The sequence below is a fragment of the Petaurus breviceps genome, unplaced genomic scaffold (assembly GCF_028583685.1).
Source record: "Petaurus breviceps papuanus isolate PSGF00001 unplaced genomic scaffold, PetGlider_PUasm1.0 126, whole genome shotgun sequence".
Classification (NCBI taxonomy): domain Eukaryota; kingdom Metazoa; phylum Chordata; class Mammalia; order Diprotodontia; family Petauridae; genus Petaurus; species Petaurus breviceps.
In genome coordinates this window covers 86327281-86345200 of record NW_027185655.1, presented here as the reverse complement: position 1 = coordinate 86345200, position 17920 = coordinate 86327281, and the positions used below count along the sequence as shown (strand labels likewise).

Sequence of the window (17920 nt, the reverse complement as noted above, 5' to 3'; positions counted from 1 at the left end):
TCTCCAAAGAAAGAACTGATGGTGTCTGAGTAAAGATTGAATCATACTTTTTTGTTAGCTTTTTTTTTGGGGGGGGGGGTTATGTTTGCTTTCACTACATGACTATTGTGGATATATTTTACATGACTATACATATATAACCTATATCAAATTGCTTGCCATCTCAGTGGGGGTGGGGAGAGAGAAAGGGAGAGCATCTGGAACTCAAAGTTTTCAAAACAAAAGTTAAAAATTATTTTTTACATGTAACTGGGGAAAAAGAAAATACAAAATAAAACAAAAAAGAAATTACTGAATAAAACAAATGTAGCCAAGATTAGAAAGAAAGCAGAAAATCAGGGGACAAATTTTATAGACAATTTCTCATAGAGAGCTTTATCAAATTTATAAGAATATGAGTCATTCTCCAATTGATAAATGGCCAAATAATATGAACAGAGAGTTTTGGGGGGAAGAAATCAAAGGTATGTATATTCATGTGAAAAAAATGCTCCATAGCATTATTGATTAGAGAAATGGAAATTAAAACAACTCAGTTACAATCTCACACCTATCAGATTGGCTAAAATAATTGAAGAGGGAAATAATGTCATAGGGAGTGTGGAAAAATTGGGACACTAATGCAGTGTTAGTGGAACTGTGAATTGGTCCAACCATTCTGGAGAGCAATTGATTATGCCCGAAGAGTTATAAAATTGTAAATACCCTTTGACCCAGCAATACCACTATTAATTATGTTTCCCAAAGTGATCAGGAAAAAAGGAAAAGAACCTGTATATTCTGAAATATTTATAGCAGTCCTTTGTGGTGTCAAGGAACAGGGAATTGAGAAGATGCTCATCATTTGGGGAATGGCTGAATAATTTGTGGTTTATCATTGTGATGGAATACCACTGTGCTATAAGAAATGATGTGCAGTTAGATTTTAGGAAAACATGGAAAGATCTGCATGAAATAAAGAAGAGTGAAATGAAAAGAAAGAAGAGAAAGCTGAAAACAGTATCAGTAAAACTGTTCGAAAAGTAAAGGTAAGTGACTAAGCTATTCTGAATTATATGAATATTCAAATCAGCAAAGGACCTATGCAGGAAGATGCTATCTACTTCTAGGGAAAGAACTGATATACAGAACTATGTGTTGTATAATTTCACATATATATCTTATATATCTATCTATGTGTATATCACATACATTCACATATATATCCTTTTTGAGAATGAAGGATGAATACCAATAATATCTGTGTCAAATGTTGGCCTTCTCTAGTGTAGGGTTAGGAGGGAGGGAAAGAGACAGTCTGGAACTTATAATGTGGTTGCATTAGTAGGCAGCAGGGAAGTAACTAGTAGATATGGAAAGATTGAAAATTAGAGGGGGGCTGATATTGGAAAAAATCTTCTAGAGAAGATAGAGAGAATGGGATGAAGGGTACATTTAGAGTCAGTCAGTCACCAAATATTTATTAAGCAATGTGCCAGGCTCTGCTCTCCAGGAGCTCACAAACTAATTGGGGAGACAGGCAAACAAATATATACAAACGAGCAATATACATGGTAAACAAAAAATAATTGACAGTGGGAAGAAGTTAGAATTAAGAAGGATTGGGAAAGTCTTCTTGTAGAAGGTGGGATTTTAGTTAGGACTTGAGGGAAGCCAGGAGGCAGAGGTAAGGAAAGAGAACATTCCAGGGATAGGAGATAGCCAGAGAAATTATCCAGAGCTCCGAGATGGAGTCTTGTACATGGAACAGTAAGGATGCCAGTGTGACTGGATTGAAGAGTACTGGGGGTGAGGTGGGGTGGTATAAGGTATAAGAAAACTCAGAAGGTGAGGGGCTAGGTTATGAAGGGCTTGAACGCCACACAGAGGACTTTGTATCTGATATTGGAGATCATAGGGAATCGGAGTTTACTGAGTGGTAGTGAGGGTATGTGACATGGTTGAACATACATTTTAAGAAAATCTCTGGCATCTGAATCAGAGTATGAATTGGAGTGGGGAAAGACTTGTAGCAAGTAGACCAACCAGGAGCCTATTGCAATAGCCCAGGCATGAGGTGATGAGGGCTTGTACCAGGGTGTGATAGTAATGGCAATTAAAGATTCCCCTGTATTGTCTTGGTTTTCAAACTGATTGTGTTAAAACCCAGAGTTTGTTAATCCCACCTGTGGGATGGACTTGTTGATGTGAAAAGAGAGTCCTGAACTGGGAGGAGCTGGTGACGTAATTTGGAGAGACACAAGAGAGAGGCAGAGGAACTTTTTGGAAGCAGTACCTCGTGGAGGCAGAGAGAGAGACTGAGAGAATTGTTGGGGGCCACTTTGAATTGCCCTGGACTTTTGAGACCTGCCCCCTGAGCTGCCAAGGACTGAGGAGACATGGCTGTTTTGTTGGTACTTTGTCTGTCTGTTTTGATGTTGTTTTGCCAGATTTGTCCACTGGTGAAAGACAGTCCTGTTGAAGAAGTCCTGGAACCTGGCTGTTCGCTAAGAAGCCCTGAGACTGTCCTGCAGACAGAGAGTGAATACTGTCCACTGGTGAAGGACAGTGCTGTTGTTGCAGGGGTCTGGGAACCTTTCTGTTGGTTCAGAAGCCCTGAAGGATTTTCTTGTTGTATGTTTACAGAAATCCTGGGAGAGGGTTTTGCTAATGTTTTCAGGGGTTCTAGGACTGTTCTACAGACAGAGGATGAATTAATGAAGGGACTGGCAATGTATCTTGTGGCCTTGCTAAGCCTTGTCTCCCCAGGAACTAAGATTGCTGAGAACTTGCCTGTGTCAAGATGAAGAAAAGACCTCCATTTAGGTATTAAGTGCTGTGCTTAAACTTGATGTAACTCTGGGGTAGATTCAATTGTGATCCAGGGGTGGGGAACTTTTGACCTTTTTGTGCTCTGTGATTGAACAAATGAAGGTACTTTACTTATGTTTGGAAACTAATCTCCATTTGAGAAGAGGGGCTTTGTGGTGGACTAAATGAAGGTACAGCCTAGGGGTGGAGTAGTATTTAGAACAGGGACTTTGTAATTGATTGAATGATTGGAAGGTCCTGGGGTGGGGTAGTACTTGGAGATTATTTAATCACACTTAGTAAATGCTGTATTTTGAATGATGTCATGTTTTGATCTTCTCTTTTCTTGGTTTGTCACTGAATAAAATGGAGAGCACCTATGCTGGTATTTTGAACCTTGGGAAGTTACTTTTGCTTGGCATTACATTACACAGGGCTAAGGTAGTATCAGAGGATAGGAGGGGGTATATTTGAGAGATGCTTAAAAAGGTGAAATCAAAAGACCTTGGTAACAAATTGGAATATGGAGAATGATAGTGAGGAATTGAGGGTGACATCACCTATGTTACAGGCCTAGGGCAATGGAAGGATGGTATTATTCTCAAAAGTTACATGGAAGTTTGAAAGGGGAAGGGTTTCAGGAAAAAATAAGTAGTTCAATTTGGTACATGTTCAGCTTAAGATGTCTACTGTCTGCTGGATACCTAGTTTGAGATTCCTGAAAGGCAGTTGGAGATGTGAAATTGGAAGTCAACAGAGAGGTTAGGACTGGATAGACAGATTTGAGAATCATCAGCATAAAGATGATAATTAAACTCATGTGAGCAAATAATTTCACCAAGCAAAGTAGTACAGAGGGAGAAAAGGGCCCAGGACAGAATCCTGTGGGACACCCAAGATTGGTGGTCATGACCTGGGTGAGGATCCAACAAATGAGACTGAGAAGGAATGCTCAAATGGGCAAGGAGGAGAACCAGGAGGGAGTGGTGTCCTGAAAACCTAGAAAAAGAGTATCAAAGAGCAGAGGGTTATTGACAGCATCAAAAGTTGCAGAGAGGTCAAGAGGAGTGAAGATCAAGAAAAGACCAATTGATTTGACATTTAGGAGATCACAAGTTACTTTGGAGAGAGAAATTTAGGTGGAATTATGAGGTCAGAAGCCAAATTGTCAGGGATGAATAAGAAAGTCAGAGGAGAGGAAGTGGAGACATCTATTGTAGATGGACTTCTCAGGGAGTTTAGCTACACAGAGCAGAAGATAGTGGGGAAGGTAAGATTAAGTGAGGGTTTATTGAGAATGGGCAAAACCTGGGCATGTCTATAGGCAGTAGAGAAGGAGCCAGTATACAGGGAAAGAGTGAAGATAAATGAGAGAGTGGAGATGGCAGAGGGAGCAATTTGTTGCAGGAGATGAGATGGAATAGGATCACTTGTGTCCATGGAGGGATTTGCCTCAGCAACCAGTTAGTATATGAGGCAGGATTTGACACCAGGTTTTCCTGACTCCAAGTCCAGGGTTCTATGGGTTCTATGAACTACATCATTCTTTCCCTATCCAAAGCCTATCCCATCACACACCTGCTTAAGTCCTAACTCTTTCATAAGTTTTCTCCATCCACTCCAGCCCTCACTACTCTTTCTCTTTCCTAAGTTCTTAGAGCATTTATTATCTATGCCCTCTCATTTCAGGAGTAGAATACCACAATTCACATCTGGATAGTGCTTGCCTTTTTAAAATTAATTAATTTTTAGTTTTCAGCATTCATTTTTGTAAGATTTTGAGTTCTAAATTTTTCCCTCCTTCTCTTCCCCCCTCCCCAAGACAGCATGCAATCTGATATAGTCTATACATATACAATCTTATTAAACATTTCCACATTAGATATTTTTGTGAAAGAAGAATCAGAACAAAAGGGAAAAAACATGAGAAAGAAAAAACAAAAAAGGAGAAAATAGTATTCTTCAATCTGCATTCAAACCCCATAGTCCTTTCTCTAGATATGGATAGCATTTTCCATCATGAGTCTTTTGGAATTGTCTTAGATCATTGCATTCCTGAGAGGAGCTAAGTCTATCAAAGTCAGTCATCACACAATGTTGCTGTTACTGTGTACAATGTTCAGGGTAGTGCTTTCTGTTTTACAAAGAGCTTTCTTCCCAACAACCCTGGGAGGTAGGTAGTATTCCAAATACATCTCTTCTCCCCCCTTCATGTATATCTTCATTCTCTGATAACTACCTTCTCTTCCTCCCCTGCCATAGTCACATTGGCAAAAACAAACCAACCAACCAATCCCTAAGCAAAACAAAAACAAAACAAAACATTTCAGAGGGCTTATAGAATCAACCTGTGACTTCAGAAGTTGAGTTAATTAAAGAAGCTATGAACAGCAGGAGCAAATTAAATAGAACTGACTCTTGGAGGGGTTAGATTGTAAGGCTAAAATGAACTGCCAAATAGTATCTTGCCAACCCAAAAATATTTTTCTTATCATTCTTTAAACTACACTATGTAAAAGCACTGAATAATCTATCAAAATGTTATTTTAAAACGCATACCAATGAAAATTTTTCATTTACTCATTAGTATGAATTAGTCCACTCAGTTTATTTCATTCCTGACACCTGAGGTCTTGTGTACTGAAGAAAAGGAAGTTCTAGGTTTGTGTATGTATATTTGAGATAGGGAAAGGGGTGGTATGTGGGAATGGGTAGGAAATTTGGGAGCATGAGATATTTTGGAGGTAAAGCAGACCCAAGGCAGGGTGCTTTACTTAATGCATCAGGAAGGTATTAGGAAAGATAGAATATATATGATATAATATAGAATAGATATAATATATAGAATATATATAATATTCTAGATAATAAATTCTATATAATAAATAATATATAATAAAATACAGTAGAATACAGAAAAATAGGAGAATACCACATGTCTGTATTTCCATATTTTGCCAAGAGCTTGCCCTCTACTGAAGGAAGAGGACACAATTTTAAAATTTCTTCTCCCTTGCTTTTCCTTCTGTACTACTATGTAGCTCCATGTTTCCAGGTACCAGAATTCAGTTTAGAATTATAAATACCACAACTCAGTTATACTTAGATTAAATAAATTCTGTGAACTAGTGTCAGAACTTTATTGGATAGATTCTTTTTTGTTTAGACAAAAAATTTTTTTGGGATAGATTCTTTAGAGCATGGTTTATATAGGAAAAACATAAGGGGAGTTCTAGACATGAGTCGACTCTTGGAATAAGTTTTTGGTAGTTTTTGTTATTGTTGTTGAATTTTAAAAAATATGTCTGTATATTTTGGCCCCTCACTGAAATGGCAAACTCCCTGGGGAGTAGCTATCATGTCTTATGTGTCTTTGAATCCTCCCTGGCATCTAACAAAAAGTACAAATTGAATGAATAAATAAAAATAACATGTTTTAAATTTCTTTTAGCATAAAATTTCTTAAATATGTTTGAGGTATTAAAATTATATTCTCCAAGCTCAAACTAACACATGGTAAAGTGAAAGAGCCCAGAAGTTTGCTGAGTGGAGAGGAGGAAACCACAAAAATATAGCATATGGCTAGATAATTATAATAATGTGATTTTTCCAAAAAGGTACTTAGTTTCTTTTTTTTTTTTTTACTAATATTTAAAGTGTTCATCAATTAAAAAAGATAAATTTTATTGATATTTTTTAATATCACCTAAATTTCCCCATATCTTTTTCTCTGCCAGTGTCAGAGAATAAATGATACTTTTAGAAGAAAAAAAGGGGAAAGAACAAATGGCAATCAGCAAAACTGATGAATACATAAAAAGAAATCTGAACATACATGCAATGTTCCACACTTGTAGACCTCTCATGACTTCTGGGGAATAGAAGAAGCTGCCTTTTCATATCTCTTCTCTGGGAATGTGCTTTAAATGAAAGTCAAATAGAAATGGAAGCCACTAAACTTTACATAAGGCACATAGTCACTTAGATAACCACAAACTAAAATTATCTATGTTTTATTGTATTTTTATTTATTTTGTTTAATTACTTCCCAATTACATGTTAATGTGGTTCCTGATAAGTGTTGGACAGTGTTTGATATCTCTGCTCTAAGCAATAGATTTTTAATAAGTTTTCTTCTTAGTATACAAACATCAAGCCTGAAATAAAGCATAGTTTTTGAAATGGTTCATAGCAGTCACTTTGGTTGCTTTTCAAGTAGCAAAAAAATGTTAAAGCTTTTAAATATTCTGTTGTTCCTCAGTGTGAGGATTGATCCCAGTTTGTGATCTCCTTATGGCCTAGACGTGACATGAAGGTTACTCTGGGGAAACAGAAACTTGGGCTGATCTTACAAAAATGGAAAGACTTCTATTTAGCTAAATTTGGGGATACTTATCACTAAAAGGATAACTACCAGGTTACTTTGGGTTCAGGGTTTTTGTTTTTTAAATTTTTTGCTAACCACTAAGGTAGGGAAGGGATTGTAATCAGCATTGGTACAGAAGCTTTATTATGGATACCACAGAGCTTTTGGAATATTGAAGCCTTCTACTGTCATTGGATAGGAGTAACATATTCCCCCCAAAAAGCCAAATCTGATCATTATTTTTTGAGGAAATCTAGCCTTAAGTCTCTTTAGTTTACTAATAGAATACTTGAGAAGTACCAAGTTATAATGGCATAGATTTGAAGTACAAGGACCTGGATTCAAATCCCATCTCCACTTCTTTTTCACTTTATTACCTTGGGTGAATTACTAAATCTCTTTAGGGCTCAGTTTCTTTCCCTTCCTCAGACAACTAATAGCTGTATAATCCTGGACAAATCTCTTCAATTCTCTGTCCCCTATTTTTAAAATAAGAGCCTCTAAGCTCCCTTTCAGTCTGAAATCCTCTGATTACACGATACTCTCTAACGTTTCTTTCAGTTCTAAATCTGATAATCCACTATTGAGACAGGACTGAGGTCATAAAATACCTATACATGCTCAAAAGAGCCTCTACAAACATTCAAATGTTTATTAAGTTCCTACTTTGAAGGTTCAGTGGTAGTCGCTGACGGCAGATTCACAGTTTAGATAATTCATGGATAAAGTATGAAGTTTGCAGCCCAATGAACTAAATTCCCCAGAATAAATGGTAGGTACAGTAGAGAGACACAGAATAGAGTCCTCAGAACAATGAGAGGAAACTGACACTATCAATATTCACGAGCAGTAAAGACTTTCTGGAGGAAGTAACATTTAAGGCAGGATTTAATGGTTGGGTAACAATTTAGTAGGTAAAGGAAGGGGAATATAGTCTAGGAGGTCCTGGGAACTGTATGAGTAAAAGATATTATGTTGGGAAAAAACAGGTCCATTCATTGGACAGAATAGCTTGACTAAGAGTGAGAAAACATCAGAAGGGTAAAGTGGCAACTTTGTGTGGAGGGCCTTGAATGTCAGGCATAGGAGTCTCAATGTTTTCTGATAGCCACTAGGGAACCAGGGAAGATTTTTTGAGCAAAAGACTGACATATACACACACACACACACACACACACACACACACACATATATATAAAAGCCTAGAGGATTAGCTTCATGTTGTTGATATGACAGATGCATTGGAGTAGGGTAAGGATGGAGTTGGAGGGCAGACACAAAATGGTGGAGAGAAGCCAGGGAGAATGGAAGTGGAAGACTACTGTGGTAGTCTGGGTGGCTGGTAAGGTAGACTGGGGTGGTGCCAGTGAGCAAAGGGAAGAGGAACAGATGCAAGCCTTATTAAAGAGATGGAATTGACGGGGTTTGTATATGAGAGGTGAGGAGAACAATTTATATAATGCAAGGAGGAAGGAAGAAGGGAAAAAGCATTTATGAAGTGTCAGACATTCTGCTAATAGCTTAACAAATATTATTTAATTTGATCCTCACAACAACCCTGTGAGGTAGGTGCTGTTAATCTTTGAAAGACTTAAGAGCTCTTATCAGTGCAAAGATTGATTGCAGGATTCCAGAGGACTGAAGGTGAAACATGCTACCCACCTCCTGCCAGAGAGGTCGTGGCTTTAAGATGCAGAAAGAGACATACATTTTTGGACATGGCCAATGTGAATGGATTTACTTGACTATGCATGTTTTTATAAGGGTTTTCGTTTTCTTTTCTTTTGTTGAATTGGGGAATGGGGAGGTGAGAGGGAAAGGAAATAAGAGCTTATTAATTAAAAAATTACATTTAAAATAAATAAATAAATAATATGAGAGGCAAAGAAGCAAAGACAATACCAAAGTTTCAAATATAGTATTCTGGACGAGTGCTAGGATCACTGATAGAAACAAACACACACACATCTACACACACTTGCACGCAAGCACACATGCATACATGCATGCACGCATGCACACACAAATATACATTCAGGAGAGTGAGAAGGTTTGGGGAAAAGATTGAATGCTGAGTTTTAGACCTGTTGACTTGCAGGTAGTGGTGAAATCCAGATAGTTCTATATGCAAGTGGAAATGTCTTATAGTTAAAGTCATGGGAGTGCATGAGATTGTCAGGAAAGACAATCTCAAAAGAGAAAAGACAAGAGGGTGAAGGACAAAACTTTAGGAATATCAGCTTTAGGGGAAGAAAACTACCCTCTATCTTGAGTCTTTAAGGGGTTTGGAAGAACATCAGGAATTAGAAAAGAAGTCAGTTGAAGGAAAATTAAGAGAAGTAGGAAGAGAACCAGGAAAGTCTTGTGTCTCTTACATAAAGTGAGAAGAGTGCTGCAGGAGACTGATAAAAGGTTATTGCATGTAGCAATTAGCAGATTATTGGTGATCCCTGAGAAAGGAGTTTTATGTAGAGTGATGAGGAAAGAAGTCAGATTAGAAAAGATCAAGAATAGGGCAGATAGTGATGTAGTAGAGGCATTCATGTAGATAGAGAAGCAAAAAAGGAGAAAAAATGGCTGTATGAGTCCAAAGGGCAGAAGACTCAGTTTTTTTCTAAACTTGTAGATAAGGAGTCATTGGAAAGGGAGAGGTAGTAGACACATGGCTGAATGGTGGGGTGAATACTATAGAAACATTCTTCAGGAATGTGACCAAAGGTAGAAGCTGAGGAATTAGCCTCAGGGAAGAGTAAGGATGTTTGCTCTTGGACTTGAGAGGGAATAAAAAGCAAAAATCATGTAAGGAGGAATGAAGGAAGGGAGTTGAGGAAGTTCCAGTTAGATGGGAAATCAGAGACTAAGTAATTTACTTTGTATGAGAATGGAGTGGGGTGCAAGTGGGGAATAAGATAAAAAGGAAAAGTTATTGTGGGGAATGGGATAGGGAGTCACTGTAGAGATGGATTCCAAAGAAACATGGCAGGATGTAGGTGCTTCAGGTATCTGTGAAAAGGCACCTTCATGGGGCATCTAGGTGGCACAGTGAATAGAGAACTGTCCCTGAAGTCAGGAAGACCTGAGTTCAAATCCAACCTCAGATGCTTGACACTTAACTAGCTGTGTGATCTTGGGCAAGTAATTTAACCTCAACTGCCTTGCCTTCCCCCTCCAAAAAAAATAGGCATCTTCATGAATGATGTTTAAAAAAATGTTAACTTCTTTTACAATGAGAAATTAACATGTTTTTCAACATGAAGGAAGAGAACTCTCAAGTTAGTTTTTGGTCAGTCACTGAGTATTCTTTAATAGAGGAATATTTTAAGTGCATATTTATCACACAAACACTGTGATGTTAAGCTATATGAATTTTTAAAAAGTTTGCTGTCATATTAGGGAAGGTATAGATTATCTCTGTGCTAACAAATTCTAGATTATGAATTACTTATCTTTGCTAAGTCCTTTCTTCCCTCCAGTTAGCTTTGAAATAAGGTATTTCAGAAAGTCTGCATTTTGGTAAACCAAGTTCTACTCTTAATTCAGAGACACGTATTGTGTGTGTGTGTGTGTGTGTGTGTATGTGTGCAAGTCTGTGTAAGTGTATGTGTATATATACATACACACACAATATCCAGTTCTCACTCACTTCTTTTACCACCACCCCCAATCACCATTTAGGTGATTTAAAGTAATTTAGAATTAGAATTTCATTAATAATGAAATTAATGAAATCATAATGAAATGAAATTCTAAAGGTAGTTTAGAAATTCATAGGATCATAGATCCAAAGGTGGAAGGGACATTAGAGGCCATCTAGTCCTGTCTTCCCTCCTGCCTTACCCATTTAATTTTAACTTTTTTTTTTTGCTTTTTGGAGGGCAGTTGGGGGTAAGTGACTTGCCCAAGGTCACATGGCTAGTTTTTGTGTTAAGTGTCTGAGGCTGGATTTGAACTCAGGTCCTCCTGACTCCAGGGCCAGTGCTCTTTTCACTGCGCCACTTAGCTGCCCCTACCTCACCTGTTTTAAAGAGAAAGAAACTGAGGACCAAGGATATTAAATAACTTGCCCAAGATCACAGACATACTAAATGTCAGAGCTTGACCACCCAGAAACCAGGGATTGTTTCTTCATATTATGTAAAATTCCTATAGTCTACAGCAGTGGTTCTCAAAGTGTGTTCTGTGGGTTCCTTGAAACCCTTTCAAGGGGTCAATGAGATAAAACTATTTCACAAATAATATTGAGATTTTATTTGTCTTTTTTACTCTCATTCTCTTATGAGTGTACATTGGAGTTTTCTAGAGACTTCATGACCTTTTAATTAAAGATTTAATTGCAAACATAAAGACTGAGTTAATATTTCATCTGAAGAATTGTATTTTTGCCTTTTCTACAGATAGGGCTTGATTTTCTCTTCTCCTTGTATATATATATTTTGTCCAATATCAGTATCACCTAATCACTGAAGAAGATCTTTTATGTGAATGTTTAACAGCAAATGTAATTGGTGCCAAAATATTCAGTGTTTAACTTTTTTTGAATCTTGTGGTCTATCCAGGGACAATTGTGCTAATATTAGCAATGATGGTGCAAAAGCAAGGATGGGTAAGATTGCTGCTATTTTAGTACAAATCAAGGTAGTAGCATCAAATTGTACTAGCAGCCATTGTGTTCTTCACTGCCATGCTCTTCTCTCTCTCTCTCTGTCTGTCTGTCTCTCTACTCCTTCCTTCTTTATCTATATGTGGGTGTATATATACACATATATGAAATATGTGTATACATACATGCATGTGCACACACATATATACAAATACCTATACCTTTGTAAAACCTTCTCTGATCTCACCACTGTACCCATCCCCCACCCCAGCACCTTGCAATTTAAAAGTATTCTTTCCTTTTAACATTTCACATCGTTCTGTTTGAGTACATACATGTTCTAAGTACTTTCTGTAACCTAATGCAGTATTATTCACATAAATACCTTATTTCCCCATTAGTCTTTTAAAAAAATTAAAACATTAATGTCATTTTCTCCTACTAGATTCTCAAGCCCCATCAACAAGCCTTATGACCAACACAAAGTAGGTGCTTAGTCAATGCTTGTTGAATTGAATTAGGAAATATGAAAGATAATATATACTTGGTTCCAGAAAGTAATCAGTTCTAAAATGAGTACCCAAAGAACACTTATGATCAAAATTAAAACATCCTTGTGTTCCTCAGTGATTAAGAGGGTTCACCTGCAATGCCCAGAATGTAAAAACAGCCAGTTAGATTTTACTACTAGAAGAAGGTTGGAGAAGAAGTGGGAGAGTAGACAAAAGTTGACAAATTCAGGCCACCTTTGGCTACTACTTATCTCCCTTGCACAAACACTTAATGGAGTATTTTCTTCCTCTTACTGACAAGCATCATCTTATTCTCCATTCTTATATCCAATCTATCACTTAGGACTCTAAGGCTTTGTCCACCTAATGTCAAAATAAAGAGTCAGTCAGAAAAGCTGTATGCAGGGTAGCTATTTTAATGAAACCAGCTCAATGGGAAGGGCTAGGCAATTTGTCTAAGTAACAGTGGGGTCAGCATGCATCACTAATAAGTGGGCCAAGGAATTCATCACCAAGGGGCTAATCTGAAAAGCTTCCAATGTAAACTACATTTTATTCAATTTATCTGCCCTGTTACATGGTCCTAGTTGGTCTAAATTGAGCCAATCCTTCACATTCAATTTGTGCTTAAAGCATGCAGAAAATATGGAGGTGAAAGAATGTTGGCCTAGGCCTTAGCAAGGATGAAAGGGACCTTCAGCTTAGACAGAGCCTCCAGGCCTTATAGCCCAACTTCCCTGGCTTTGTTAGTGCCCATAAAAAAGGCCTAATAAGGACATGAGATAAAGGGAAGTTATAATACTGGGAGAAGTCATGTGGGTTAGTGGTATGAACACGAAGTTAGAAGACTCAGTTTGCATCTTGGTCTTGCCACTTATGACTCTAGGAAGGTCAACTTCATTGAGCCTTAGTTTTCTCATCTATAAAATGGGGATAAAACTTTTCCTGTCTAATCTACTGGTTTGTTGTGAGGATCCAATGTGACAAGTCTATTATAGCATGTCACAATGTAATATATAATTTTTCTTACCAAATTTTAATGAAAGGCAGTGGAGTGGAGTGGACAAGTGAGCTGGCCTGAAAGCCAGGAAAGAAAGCCCTGCCTTTCTCCCCAGTCCCTCCCCAGCTCCTCCCCCACTCGTGCCCGGCCCCCCCCCCCCGCCCCCAACCTCTAGATGTATAACCCTGCGCAAATTGCAACTCTTTAAAATTATAAATTTAGAGAAGGTGCTGACCTTCATTGGTAAATGGAGCTGCCTCTTCACTGGGAGAAATCACAGTTCAAGTCTCTATTTCTACCCTAATTTTAATAAAATATTTGTTAAGAGCAATGACACAGAGTAATCTTGGGAAATACATTAACACTGTGTATGCATGCCTTTAGTCAAACAAATAGGCTTTTTAGTACTTAAAAACCCCCCAAAACAACTAGGTACAAAGCTTCTAGCAAGAGTGTTTTCTTGACCTAGAGACTGAAAAAATAAATGAGAAAATTTAAGCTAAAATTGACTGAACTTTTGGGCCACTTATTGATAGCTTAAAGTTAAGGATTACTGCAAATTAATGCAAGTTTTAATTCAGTTCATTTGGATTCAAAAGGTATTAATTGAGCTCCTACCATGCATGTCAGGCACCTGTGAGGTGATAGTGATACAAAGAAAAGGAAAAAAATAGTCTCTGTCCAAGGCAGAATTTTCCTTAACTTTTTAGTCTTTCTTATATCAACTAGCAACTTGTTCACCTGCAACCTTGGCTGGTTTTTTATGGCCAGCTGTTAGTGGGGAAAACCATGATGACCTGTGGATAAGGGATGCTTTGTGTTTCATTATGCAAGGGTGTCTCCCTTTCTTTTTACTAATATGCAGGAATCTTTTTGCTATTGTCTGATACGGTCTGATAACGCTCATTGTTATTTATAGCAAAATGCTTGGAAAATCCAAAGCAGAGGCTCCTCCAGACACATTTTGTCAATATTTCACCGGATACACACTCTAGTTGTGGTTGTTTTTAATGCAAAACATCTCAATGCAAGCTGGAGTCACTATTTCTCAAAAAGTGGCTATAACAAGTTTCTTCCATCAATCAGAGCACTGAAAAAACAGGCTTCTTTTTGGGTTTTATCCTTGTCTATAGTTATCTATCACTATACCTTATAAGTTACTTCTGACTTCTTACCACAGGGCTTTAACCTGATAGGAAAACATCTAGCAAACAAAGGGCATTGCAATGGAAGCCATAAAAGCTACACGCAGGCTAACTGGACTAGTTAATTAGTGTTTGCATATGCACACTGCTCAGCTGTGAGGCTGAGCTCCTGAGCCATTCTGAAAGGCTTAAAAAAATGTCTTTGAAAAGGAATGTAGACTTTAAAATCACGGCAGTTGAAAACCAACAGGAATATTTTTATGCGAAGTATTTCTACTTTAACACCTTTTAAAAGTTAATAGATTCAAACTGTATTCTTGGCGATTGGGAAGGCAGTTTCCTGAGTGAAAAGATTAGCATTTGGGTGGGTGGGAAATTAAGGGAAAGCTAATTTAGGATTTGAAGCTGCAAAAGGCAAATTAGGGCAGCAACAAGTGTTCCCCCATTTCCCATTTCCCACCCCCTCCCTGTTTCCCCTAGAAAGCCTAGTAATCAGCACCAGCCACATGGGGAAAAGCTAGGAATACTGCCTTGGAGTTTAGATTAACAAGTAGGTTTTGTTCTCTTTCCAAACCCTGTCTGCAGGCAAAAAGAAATGACCAAGAATCAAGACCAAACAAATTATGGTTGTGGTCTGGTTAAAAAAAAAAAGGCATCTCCAAGTCCTTAAAAAAAAATACCACGTAAGTCTAACTTGGAATGTGCTTATTCTGGGGAACATGCTCAGCTACCCACGCAGCATTTCAAAACACATGTTTAGAGGCACATTCATAATTGCATTCTCCTGGCGCCTGATTTTATTGGCAGCTTCAACCCAGATATGAAAGAACACTGCTGAAATTTTAAGAAAGTCATTTTTGCTATCAGAAATACCTCAGGGGAAGGGCACACGGGAATGGAGGGGCATGCATCTCCTCTGGAGACAGCTGTGTCTATGCAGTTTTCTCCTCAATGCCAGGTTACCTGCAATTAGAAAAAGAAAAAACATTTTTCAGTCCCCCCCCACCAGAAAATCGTATGTTATGTTGCTGGAACATGCAAAGAAATCTTTTGGAACCAGGCTGCCTGGTTCCTGCCTGGTCATTTGTTGTTTGCTGCATATGACAAGGGGCATTAGGAAGCATAATTCATGTGTATTACCAAAATGCTAATAAAATAATCAGAATGAATCAAGCAGGGCATTTTCAGTATAGCCAGGGTTGTCATCTTCTTTACTCTTAAAGGGCTGCTCACTTAAACAGAACTTGCCCTTTAAATTTCTGTCCAGTGAATTAATCACCAATATTTTACAACAACCTGGACCAAAGTAAACTTCATTCCACAGACTTCAGTGTGTTGAAGAACTGAAAGCTATAAACAATGCAACAGGGCTCATTTGGAAAAGTACATTTTTCTTGTGAATGTCAGAGGGCATACTACATGGATACTGGTTGAGATTTATTCTCTGAGTGAGGGAACTTCTGTTCAACAGCAAGAAAAAAGATAGTCTGAACTGGAGCCAGTCATAAACATGTGATTAACCCTATGCTCATTCTCTGGATAACCTTTTCTCTATCCTAACTAGACTAGTGGTATGTACTCTTATATACCCATTTTCTCTTTGTTTTTTTCACTTTGTAATTTGTTACCCACTTTTAAAATGTCCCCTTACATATGATCTCATTATTTGAACATTAGTTTGAGTCCCATGACTCAGAAAAATAACTCTTCTTACTATGATGGGTGCCATTTTTTGGTAACCAAGGATGTAAAAGGATATTAGGATGCTCTTTTGCTTTTCTTTAGAATATAATCTCCCTGAGGGTAGGGACTATTGATATGTTTGTTTTGTCTAGGTATCCCCTGGTGCCTACCACAGTGTCTGATGTATGTTAGATCCAAGGCAAATGTTTGTGGAATTGGAATGATTTCCTGGCTTTATAATATACCAATTTTATTAAAAATCCTGGTAGCCCAGCACCATAATGGAGATAATTGCTGAAGAAGATACTTAAAGCAAAGAAATACTATGCTCCAAAAGTGTGTATGTTTGCCATTCCCAGGACATTTTTGTTTAACATTCATAAAAGCACTATTAGAACATTGCTTTCTTTTTTGTTTATTTCAAGAGAACCACATCAATTTTATCACTAGAAATAGAATAGCTACTGCCCTTAAGAAAGTTCAATTGCTTTCTGCTATACAGTGATTCTATTAAGGTACATAAAAAAACAAACAGCTTACTAGATCCCAGTCTTCAGCAAAAGGTACTTAAATGAACTGTTTAGTATTCTACCATTTCGCTATACATATAAGATTTTATTTAGTGCTTTAATGAGCATGCCAATTTTCCGGATGGTCAGGACTGCAAAAAAAAATTTGTAACAGCTTGGAGTTCAATGTTTTGAACTCACTGAGGCAAAACTTAAATGTATCCCATTTATCTTTATATTTGTCTTCAGCTATCACTTTAATGGTCTATCAAAGTAATTAACTAGATAGCAGAGCATGCTTTGGAATTCATAAACATTTCCTCTAGTCACAATCAACTATCTCCAGAAGACAAAGGTTTATAGATATACACATACCACCACACACACACACACACACACATACTATATATACATATGCATGTCTGTATGTAGACATATCACAAATATCATCACTATGATGCGATTTAAACATGTTAATGTAAAAGTCCTACCTGGCCTCTGTCCATTGATAAGGAATATGCCCATCGTGAAAAAAAGGAATAGAAAAAAGAGCAGCTGAAATCTCATTTTGCTGCCACACAGAAAGACAGCCAGAGCACTCCCAGAAAACCAAACAATCCTCTAAATACTCCTGCAGTAGCTGTGTGGCTCAGCTCACAATTCTAATGACAAACCTCAGAGTGAGTTGCCAGCTGCGCCTTCCAGCAAGGTTAATGATCACATTAGACAAGGTTACTGGTGCTGCACTGTGGTCAGTGCCTCCCTCTTCCCCTACCCCCTTCTGTACCCCCTCTCCCTTTTCCTGTCACTCCCCTTTATTTTCCATAAGCAAATAATGGTGAAATGGAGCATCCTAGTAAACAACCACTTCACTGGGGTCTACTAGCTTTCAGAAAGGAGAATGCTAAGACTTCCCTTTAAATTCAACCTAGAAATAGAGAAATATGTAAAACAAGGCATGATACTGCCCCCTCCTCTTCTCCATTTGCAAATGTTTAAACTTTGCATTGCCCATATTGGTCCCACATGCAGAAAGTAATGGGAATGACAGGAAGTCTCTCTTTTGTCCCTCTCAGAAAGAATTCTGCAGCCCTTACTTAAGAACCCCTAGTGCTTTGTGGCTGGGCTAGCTGCTGAAATGCTTTCTCTTCCCCAAACTAACTGCAAAGTGCTAGCTATTCAGAGGGAATTTGTAAACTACAAAATCTGGTGTGCCTTTTGTTTCATGAAGTATTCTTAGGGTTCAGAAAAGCCTGAAATTAGTCTTGGAAATCCTGAGGTTTTTAGTTTGGAAAACAAAAACGAAACTGTAGAA

At 37.8% G+C, this 17920-nt stretch overlaps 1 protein-coding gene across 1 annotated transcript in view; it reads right to left on the bottom strand.

Annotated features, from left to right (window-relative positions):
* Positions 1–17596, bottom strand: part of APELA (apelin receptor early endogenous ligand) — a 49904-nt gene extending 32308 nt beyond the window's left edge. Inside the window, exons 1-2 of the mRNA XM_069097725.1 lie at positions 17097–17596; positions 15287–15376 (exon numbers count right to left, since the gene is read on the bottom strand). Of these exons, the coding sequence (XP_068953826.1) occupies positions 15288–15376; positions 17097–17172 (165 nt within the window). The 5' untranslated portion in view covers positions 17173–17596 and the 3' untranslated portion in view covers position 15287. The remainder of the gene's footprint in view (positions 1–15286; positions 15377–17096) is intronic.
* Positions 17597–17920: the final 324 nt, after the last annotated feature.